This window comes from Xiphophorus maculatus, chromosome 2 (genome assembly GCF_002775205.1).
Source record: "Xiphophorus maculatus strain JP 163 A chromosome 2, X_maculatus-5.0-male, whole genome shotgun sequence".
Lineage (NCBI taxonomy): Eukaryota > Metazoa > Chordata > Actinopteri > Cyprinodontiformes > Poeciliidae > Xiphophorus > Xiphophorus maculatus.
Window position 1 is genome coordinate 29430719 of NC_036444.1, and position 10490 is coordinate 29441208.

Genomic DNA, 10490 nt, shown 5'->3' on the forward strand with positions numbered 1-10490 from the left:
CCCAGTCTGTGAAGTGGATTAATGAAACATATTGTCTTGACTACATAGCCATACTTTATTATTATCTTATGTTGATAACTTTTCATCTTCACAAACAAAAGCATGTTGTTGTGATGTCAGCCCTACCTTTAGAAAACCTTTTCCATGTCCATGTGATTTATCAGCTATAGAAAATGTTTTCCCTTTAGACCAACTCACAAAGTTGGTTGATGAAAACATAATAGAGCTGTAAATCCATTCAGATAGAGAATGAAAAGTTGAATGTGTGGTGAATAAAATCACTGACCATATTGTATTCCTTTGAACCAAACATAATAATACCCAGGACTTAGGAGTTTTTTGTGTTGAGGGTTTGATGTTTTATGGTGGAATGATTTTATGGAAACTGATATTTTCAATTGCAAAAAAAGTACATTATAAAAACATATAGATGTAACTGTACATAGTTTGAATTTAAATCATGCAAAAATCAACATTCAACCTCAGGTAAATTCTAATCCAGTTTACAACAAATCCTGATCCCTTTGATTTGAAGAAGTGTTCTAGATCAATTTCTGTTCTTCCGTGAGGAGTTATAGGAAGGATAATCTGTTTATATTTGTTGCATTGTTTTATGACATGTCCTGTCTGACAAGAGCGGCACTTTGAGTTATCTGATATTCTGTGATACCAATACTACCTTAAATTGATATAAATATGCAATATATCAAATTTGACTCAAAAGAAACTTGACTTTGTAATTCAACTCCTTGAAATTGGGCTTCTGTCTCTTTAAGGAAACCCTGCTCTTTCCAATGTTCCACCATCAGGAAGTCATCACAACATGGCTCCTTTATTAAGTCGTTAACAACGTTTTTATCAGCGTTGCACTTAGAAGTAGCTCCTATAATGAGCTCAGCTGATGCTCAGTTTCAGCAGTTGTTTGCTAATTGCTGCTGGCTAGTCTGAAGGAGCTGAGGTGAACTGCTGTGTGAGGCAGACGTTCAGTACCCTGGAAACTGCAGCTTTGAGGAGGAGCTTCACCTTGAAGGTGGGGCTAGGTCAACCAGGTGTTTTGCACAGCTGGATGGTTGCCATGGGAAATTAAATGATTTCTCAGACATGCCTGAATGAATCAACACTTCAGGAATGTTTTTGATCAGGGAACAAAATTATAACATGATGTAAAGCTCAAAAAGTCAATTTTACATAATACTGACCATATAAAAAGGAGTTAGAACCTGGGGCCGCCTCTGATCTCACTATGTCTTTATGAAATCACTCTTCAGGAAAATCAATATTTCAACTGTAAAAATAGTTTTAAAAACATTTTAAAAGAACTTGGCTTTAAGTAGCATTTTTGTGCAACCGAAACGGACCTTAGAGGATGTGTGTTTCAACATAACTGGAGGTCTGTTGTCTGCTGCACAGAGCGACTCTCATCACCGAGCTGCGGCTCCCCGCCGCGCTGCTTTCCCTGCGGGGCGGGGTGGCGCTCAGTCCGGCGCACTCTGCCGCCCTCAGCGCACCGTCTGTCCGCCTCTGTCTCGACACGACATGGGTGTGGAGAAGGAAAAGCTGGACACCAGCATAATTATGGACGAGGACGAGTACAACCTGTCCATAGAGCCCATTCTGATGAAGAAAGGGAAGGTGTACTCGAAGGCGCCGGATCGGGATCCAAACGAGATCAACACGCATCTGAAGGTAAAGTCTGCGCGCGCGCACGGAGACTCTGAAAGTGAAAACGTCCGAGGCGACGTCGACGTTTCTACACCTTGATTAATCACTCATATTATTACTTCACTGTGAGCGTTTTGTTGTTGTGGTCGTCATTGTGAGGATGGTCATCAGTTTCATGAATACCTGGAAGTCGCTGCCTGCGCGTGCATCCATCATCTCTAAACTATTTCCGGCCTGCAGGTTTTTGTTGCTCGTTTTTCAAGGTTAATCGCTTGGCGCTTTGGCTTTTGTCAGAGAAACCTAAGTGTATGCGGGATCCCACTTCAGTAATCCAATATCAAAACAAACTAAAGCACTGCATGAAACAAAAATGCATTGCATACGTAGTGACATAAGTTTATTTTTATTTATTTTTTTTATTTATTTTTTTTTACTTTAAACGCAGATAATTCAGGTTATACAAAATTGCATTATTATTATGAACATTATTTTTTTACACAGAAATATCAGCCTAATAAAAATTTTGTCTGTGTACTGTACAATATTTGCAGTCAGTATTTGTCCAGCCTGTGAGTCTTTTTAGGAATGAAGGAAATCCAGTCAAATCCACTGATAAACCATCTATGGACGTGTGGGCAGCTGCCGAGTGGAAATCAGCATCTCTGTAAAGTCTGATGGAACAAGAACACATGATCTTCTTTAACTTTTCCTAGCAGATGGCTGCTACTTTGGACCTTTTTCTTTCCACTAAACCTTCCACTTAACAGCAAAACAGAAAAGGCAACTTCTTTTTCAGCTACGTTAGTGCACTACACCATTTTTGGAAGGAGAATCAATGGACAACCATTAAGTCAATGATGTTCTTCATGATTTATATACATTTTTTATGGCTCTTATTAAATATTCTAGTATTCAGCAAAACCTAATTTTGAACTTTAATTAGCTATGAGCAAAATTCTCAAAATTAACAGAAGTTATTTAATTCAATTTCAGTTCAATTCAAAAATACTTCATTAATTCCACATTTAGTGAAAGTAAATAGTTGGCTCTGGTCACTTATCCTTGCAGGGTCCGGTAGTGGCTGGTGCCTGTCTTCAGAGGTTGGTGGGCAGTGTACAGTCTCCATTTCTGAAAAAATACTGAAATAATTTTCTAGAATAAATCGATTTGTTCTGTCGTTTTGTTTTGTTTTTGCGTTGATTCTACTGTCGGTCGACTGGTCTCTCTAAATTCTTTGTCCTGTCCACCTTTATGTTGTGGTGTGTTGGACTGTCCAGGCTGTAGCGAACACTTCATGTAGTGATCAGTCAGTAGCTGTGTCTGCATTGAAATCACAAACATTTATTTGACTAATGGAAACATGTCAATTTGGGGAAAAAAAACAACAAAACAAATTTATATTCCATTTGAAATTATTTGACACAGCAGCAACATTTAGACATGTATAGTAATGAATGTGCTGTTGGGGGCCCCAGCTGGTTTTTTTAGTGCTCTGAACAGGTGTTTAGTTGCTTCTGACTTGGGCCGGCTCTGATCGTAGTGTCTCAGCAGGTGGGTTTCGAGGACGTGATCGGCGAGCCGAGCTCCGCCCACAGCTTCGACAGAGTTTGGATCGGGAGCCACGCCACCTTCGAGCTGGTCAAGTTCTTCTTCTACCGGCTGCTGACCACCCTGCTGGCCATTCCCATGGCCTTCACACTGGGGCTGCTCTTCGGAGTGCTGAGCTGCGTCCATGTCTGGTGAGGACACGTCCCCCGTCTCATTACGCTCCTTCTCCAGGTCTCACATCAGAGACAGAAAACAAAGATTAAATCCCAACAACAACTTGGAGTTTCCACCCTAAAGACGTAAAGCTGAAATACATTTATTGGGTTTTATATTATACATTATTCAAGAGGTTCATAACCCTCAACTTCATGCATGAAGACGTAATGGAAAATGGTTTTAAATACACATACAAGCACTGCCTGGAAACTTTGGAGGAATGTTGAACTCCACTGGTAGCTCAAAAAATAAAAAATAAAAAAATAAAGCCCTGTTTGCTCCAGCAGACAGACAGCTTTTCAGCATCAATTAAAGTCCATTTTTCAGACCAGAGTGGAACTTTCTTAGTTTGCTCGTGGAGCAGAGCAGAGAAACTTCAGCACAATGTCAGAGGAATTCATCAGAGAGACGATGAGCTGCTACCAGAGCCCAGAGCAGATTAAATAATCCAGACTGAGTTTTATGAAATTTTCCATCTGGATCCAGGGAAGATGCTGTAGAAAAGCTGATATGATTTTGTTTTTGTCTGATTTATTTTGACTGAACTTGTGACGTGAAATCTGGATATTACTATTAGAATGTTTGATAACCAACAACGGGGCCGAATCCAGAGAAATCTAATGCGATTGGTTTTTTTTGTTTTTTTTAAAGACGTTTTCTAACGACCAGAGTTAAGATTTGATCAACATTTGACTTATAATTTTTGAGTCTTTTTTATAGATATGTTTATTAATTTTTTGTTTAATAACAACAACATAACAGAACAAAAGCTCAGCAGTGCAGTCCAGAGGAGACAAAAAGATAAGATAAGATAAGATAAGATAAGATAAGATAAGATAAGATAAGATAAGATAAGAGGCATACACACTTCCATCATTATATAATGATGTCTAAACATTTAGAAATGCTTGAGACAAGATGGTGGACACGTGTCCTTCAGCATAGTCCAAGAAGGGCTTCCATATGCGTCCAAAATTGTCAGTCTTTGAGTGGACGAGGCATGTTAGAAAGTCTAAAGGGATATATTCAAAATAAACTTCTTCCACCCAAAAATAGTAGGAGACTTATTAGAAATTCATTGTAACAAAATATTCTTTTGAGCACAGAAAATTAGGACATTATACAACTTAATCTTGCTTTGATTTTGGATATGTTTATTTGGCAGACCAAGGAGAAGAGACACTGGATCAAGATCAATATTAGTTTGATTAGTTTTGATCATTTTCCTAGTCTCAACCAGAATAGATTCCCAGTATATCTGGATCTTGGGGCATGACCAAAGAGGCTGCCTTCATGTATTTTGCATTTAGGACACAGCGAAGAGGACCCTGGTTTAAACATAGACATCTGGTTTGGGGCCAAGTGAGCAAAATGTAGTAATTTAAGTTGCAATGCCCAGGAGCAATGACAAGTAGTCATTTTTCTGGCAGAGCTCCAAATACTGCTCCACATTTCATCAGTAATCTGGATATTCAGCTCTCCTCCACAGGCCTGGGCCAGAGTTGATAAGTGACATCAATGTTTTGTAGCACATACTGAGTAGTTCCAAAAAACAGTTTTTCAAAGCCCAAAACCTCAGTGTCCCTGAATGGAGTTGTTTCTTTTTTAACAAAGTCTCTTAGCTGGAAGAAAGGAAGAGGATATTTTTCCTACTCCAAAGGCTTCCACAACTTGATTAAAAGACATGAGGATCCCCTCCTTAAAAAGACAGCCCAAAGAGGAAACACCTTTAGCCACCCATCCCCCCAAACCTGCATCTAACATACCCGGAGGAAAGTCAGGGTTCTGGACAAAGGGTGTAAATGGAAATTGCTTCCTTAACCAAGCACGTGTGTTTCATCTCCCTGATGAAGACACACACAGGTAAACGAACCCAAAAGAGAAGGTCCATCACATATCTATCGTTGCCGCGCACCACTAAAAATCACAAGAAAGTACAGCTGAGCAGATCAGATTGAAATGAGTCATAATCATAATTTCTCACATCACTTGTTCTTATGTGTGAAGAGGACAAGAAAAAGAATCAGAACATGCTTAGAGATCAGACCCCTGACACTGTCCAGTCCAGAGCGTTTGCCTCCATGATCTTCCTCTGACGTTATTTCAGCCTAAACTGTCCATAAACTCCATTGCTTTATCCGATGAAATAAAAAATCTTTGCTTCCCCATCCTCTCCTTGGGCTGCCACCTTATCGTGGTGGAGGGGTTTGAGTGCCCCAATGATCCTAGGAGCTATGCTGTCTGGGGCTTCATGCCCCTGGTAGGGTCACCCAAGGCAGACAGGTCCTAGGTGAGGGACCAGACAAAACGCAGCCCGAAGACCCCAATGATGAACGACACCAGCCGAAGAGGAAACGTAGGCCCCCCCGTCCCATGGGCCCACCACCCGTGAGAGGGCCCAAAGGGGTTGGGTGCATTGTGTGATGGGTGGCAGCCGAGGGAGTGGACCCTGGCGGTCCGATCTTCGGTTGCAGAACCCTCTTGGGACGTGGAATGTCACCTCTCTGGTGGGGAAGGAGCCGGAGCTAGTGTGTGAGGTCGAGAGGTTCTGGCTAGAAATAGTCGGTCTCGCCTCGACACATGGCTCTGGTTCTGGAACCAGTCTCCTTGAGAGGGGCTGGACATACTTCCACTCTGGAGTTGCCCAAGGTGTGAGGCGTCAGGCAGGAGTGGGCATACTTGTTGCTCCCCATCTCGGCGCCTGTACGTTGGGGTTTACTTCCTCCGCCTACGGGTGAGGGGACGGGTCCTGACTGTCGTTTGTGCTTATGGGCTGAACGACAGTTCAGATTACCCACCCTTTTTGGAGTCCTTAGAGGGGGTACTGGAGAGTGCTCCTCCTGGGGACTCCCTTGTTCTGCTGGGGGACTTCAACGCTCACGTGGGCAATGACAGTGAGACCTGGAGGGGCGTGGTTGGGAGGAACGGCCCCCCCGATCTGAACTCGAGTGGTGTTCTGTTGTTGGACTTCTGTGCTCGTCATGGATTGTCCATAACGAACGCCATGTTCAAGCATAAGGGTGTCTATATGTGCACTTGGCACCAGGGCACCCTAGGCCGCAGTTCGATGATCGACTTTGCCATCGTTTCATCAGATCTGCGGCCGTATGTCTTGAACACTCGGGTGAAGAGAGGTGCGGAGCTGTCCACTGACAACTACCTGGTGGTGAGTTGGCTCCGGTGGTGGGGGAGGAAGCCGGTCAGACCTGGCAGGCCCAAACGTGTTGTGAGGGTCTGCTGGGAACGTCTGGCGGAATCCCCTGTGAGACGGAGCTTTAACTCCCATCTCCAGCAAAACTTCGAACACGTCCCGGGGGAGGTGGGGGACATGGAGTCTGAGTGGACCGTGTTCCGTGCCTCCATTGTCGAGGCGGCCGATCGGAGCTGTGGCCGCAAGGTTGTCAGTGCCTGTCGCAGCAGCAACCCTCAAACCCATTGGTGGACAAGGGATGGAGGGTAAGGGATGCTGTCAGGAGTCCTATCTGGCCTTTTAGGCCTGTGGGACTCCGGAAGCAGCTGATGGGTACCGGCGGGCGTAGCGGCATGCGGCTCGGGTGGTTGCTGAGGCAAAAACTCGGGCATGGGAGGAGTTTGGAGAGGCCATGGAGAAAGACTTCCGCACGGCTTCGAGGCGATTCTGGTCCACCATCCGGCATCTCAGGAGAGGGAAGCAGTAGAGCACCAACACTGTTTATAGTGGGGATGGTGTGCTGCTGACCTCTACTCGGGACATTGTGGGCCGGTGGGCAGAGTACTTTGAAGACCTCCTCAATCCCACCAACATGCCTTCCATTGAGGAAGCTGAGCCTGGGGACTCTGGGTTGGGCTCTCCAATCTCTGGGGACGAGGTCGCCGAGGTGGTTAAAAAGCTCCTCGGTGGCAAGGCCCCGGGTGTGGATGAGATCCGCCCTGAGTTCCTTAAGGCTCTGGATGTTGTAGGGTTGTGTTGGCTTACGCGACTCTGCAATATCGCATGGACATCGGGGGCAGTTCCCCTGGATTGACAGACTGGGGTGGTGGTCCCCCTATTCAAAAAGGGGGACCAGAGGGTGTGTTCCAATTACATAGGGGTCACACTTTTAAGCCTCCCTGCCTCTTGGGCGGGCGGGCGGACAGACACAATCCTTAACCTGGCCGGGTAAAGAAGGGAGCACTGGATGCCTGCCTCCCACAACCATCTCTTTACCGCATCGAATCCTTTCCGCCTGCGCATGGTGTCTGCCGAAGAATCCTGGAAGAACATGATCTCAGAGTTCTGATACATCAGGGGCTAGTCTCTGCCCCCCTCACGCCGAGCGGCTTCGAGTATCTGCTGTTGATCTCGGTAGTAATGAAATCTGATCAGCACCGGTCTTGGTCTCTGTAGGCCCGGGCTGTGGAGCCAGTGTGTGGTGCGTCCTCTTGAGCTTGATCCAGCCGCTCTTAGTCTTGTAGAAGTCCGGGCAGCCATTTTTAAAAGAATTTTAGGGCTCTATCAGCCTCTATCCCTTCTTTTGAACCGATCACCCGAATGTTCTTTCTCCTGCCTCTATTTTCAATGTTGCCAATTCGTTGTGCCATCGTGAATCCTGTTGTCTCCATGTAAACAAGCCATCTCTCACAGAGCAAACGTAGTTTAAAGCATGGTGTAAATTTAACGTCTACATTTTAGATGATATATCAAAAAATCACAGCTGGGATTTCATCTTACAGAGATTGAGAGGATAACTTGAGGAAATGGCTGTATGGCATGGTAATATGTCATTTTATAGGTTTCTTTTCTTAAATAGCTTACTTTTGATGCAACTATTAGGGATGGAGAGACCAGACTGTTAAACGCTAATGAATTATAAACCAATCATTATTATTATTATTTTTAAAATATGAAATCATCGCCGATCAGCTTCCAGGTTGTTCTTCTCCAGTACTTCTACAGCAGAATATGAAAGCCAGATGAAAAGGTTTTTTTTTTTTTAATTTTGACTTTAATATTATGACTTAAGTAAGTTAGAATATTATTACAATAAAGTTGTGATGCTACTAGAATAAAGACAAAATATTACCAGAAAAAAGTTTCAAAATTACTTGAAAAAAGTTGTGTTAATAATAACTTGTATTATTGCGACTTTATTGTCGTCCAACTTTATTCTTCAATTGCTTTGAGTTTATTCTCATTATAGCAACTTTTCTTCCTTCTACTGTTATGACTTTTTTGCTGTACAACTTTATTCTCATATCAGTGGGAGTTTTTTCCTCATTTTATTTCGACTTCATGAGATTTTATTCTTTTTGTCTGTGCAGGCTGGTGATGCCAGTGGTCCAGAGCTTCATGATGCTCCTGCCTTCAGCGCAGAAGATATGGAGGAGTCTGACGGACATTTTCATAGCTCCGCTGTTCCAGAGTCTGGGGAAATGTTTGTCCTCCATTCAGATTCAAACCCCAGAGAACTGAAGCAGACATCTGCTTTAACTTTTCCCTGAGTTGTTGGAAAAAGTTACAAAAGGGCGAGGGAGACGTGAGCTCTTAAAAAGTTTAATATAAGATACAGAAAGACGTGTGCAAAATAAAAGACAATCATGGGGAAAAGGAAGGTTAGAGCATGACCACAAAACCTCATCTTGCTTTAGCAGACTCCTTTGTAGGAGAGAGAGAAGCTTCTGTAGCATTTACTTGGGTTTTATAACAAATTGTTCTGGTTGTTGATTCCTCTGAAGTGGATTTGGGTGGAGTATTGATGACTAGCTAGTAAAGGAATATTTCCTGTTTTAATGAAGATTGTCTCATATAGTTGCTGTCATCATGTGACTTTGTTAGCGGCGGTCCCGAGCCTCAGACATGAAGTCGTGTGCTTTAGGCTGCAGGTTGGTGCTAAATTTGAGTCTTATTTTGAAGTGAGGAAGGAAGTTGTTTTGGAGTTGGTTTTCTTGTTGCGTTGATGGAGTTGACTGTTAAAGATTGTTGAACTAACAACATTCTGCTTCAGTAGTAGTAAAAATAAAAAAAAAACAAGTTTCCACCATCTTAGCATTGTGTGTCAGCCTTCGATGTCTGTAAAGTTAACCGTTGTCAGCCATTTGCATCAAATTTTAGAGCTTCCAGAGCTGAAGGGCTATTTCTGAGTTTCTTTGTGAGTCTGTACTGCATTTGGTGAAATATTTACCAAGATGGTCACAATTGTCAAGATGTCATGATGGACAAGCTAACTGTTAGCTGCTACTGACGCTAAAGTTAGCTTTTTTACCGAACCTCTGCTGTGTCATCTTTAGTTCAGATCTAAAATACTCAGGAAGATCAAACCTGAATGCCGTATTCAACACTAAACAGATTTATATATATATATATATATATATATATATATATATATATATATATATATATATATATATATATATATATATATATATATATATATATATATATATATATATATATATATATATATATATATATATATATATATATATATATATTTTGCAATACCAGGTTGATGGAAGCTTTTTTATTGAAGAACCACAAAAACAATATTTTTATTACGTTTTTGGTGAGATGTAGTCATCAAATTTGAACTGGGATGTTTTACACTTATTGGAAATAATTTTAAAACTCTCTTACTTATTCTTACATTCATAAGAACCCAAGTCTTAACAATTGGACTTAGAGTTACACTCTTGGTAGTTGATCTAGTTTTCTTTGGATTCAGCCGACAGCTAATCGTTTCTGACTAATGTTCAGGTGAATTTTACTGAAGCATTTGAGGAGAAAAATTATCCAGACTGTTGTAGTTATCTGACAATATTTACAAATGAACAACAATTATGTGAGATTGTCCGGGACTAGATGACAGTCTTACCTGCTTACCTTAGATGATGTTGACTGCTTTGGAATGCTTCAGAAAACTCAGTATTCCAAAAATATATTGACTAAGGTTCAGACAGGGCAGATGCATTTTAAGTAATCAGGAACACATCCACAGTTTGTGTTTTTTATGGGTAATAATCATTCATGTTCGATATGACATGGACCTTTTGAGAACCATCAAATACAGTTGTGTTTGAAATTGTGACCAAAAATCATTCTTGTCATT

At 42.1% G+C, this 10490-nt stretch overlaps 1 protein-coding gene across 2 annotated transcripts; it reads left to right on the forward strand.

Annotated features, from left to right (window-relative positions):
- The first annotated feature begins 1416 nt into the window (after positions 1 to 1416).
- Positions 1417 to 9430, forward strand: cav2 (caveolin 2). Of its 2 annotated transcripts, none has more exons than XM_023344862.1 (3): positions 1417 to 1686; positions 3211 to 3401; positions 8707 to 9430. In XM_023344862.1, the coding sequence occupies exons 1-3, from the start codon at positions 1537 to 1539 to the stop codon at positions 8855 to 8857; spliced, it is 492 nt and encodes a 163-aa protein (XP_023200630.1). In that variant the 5' UTR covers positions 1417 to 1536; the 3' UTR covers positions 8858 to 9430. The 2 variants fall into 2 exon arrangements, with proteins under 2 accessions (XP_023200630.1, XP_005816221.1); XM_005816164.2 differs by having other exon boundaries at positions 1421 to 1686; positions 3214 to 3401.
- Positions 9431 to 10490: the final 1060 nt, after the last annotated feature.

What these genes read in the sequence shown, in the direction of transcription:
- cav2 (XM_023344862.1), top strand. Translation starts at nt 1,537, where the DNA reads ATGGGTGTGGAGAAGGAAAAGCTGGACACCAGCATAATTATGGACGAG. An exon ending in AGATCAACACGCATCTGAAG is followed by an intron (nt 1,687 to 3,210) that starts GTAAAGTCTGCG and finishes GTAGTGTCTCAG; the next exon opens with CAGGTGGGTTTCGAGGACGT. An exon ending in CTGAGCTGCGTCCATGTCTG is followed by an intron (nt 3,402 to 8,706) that starts GTGAGGACACGT and finishes TTGTCTGTGCAG; the next exon opens with GCTGGTGATGCCAGTGGTCC.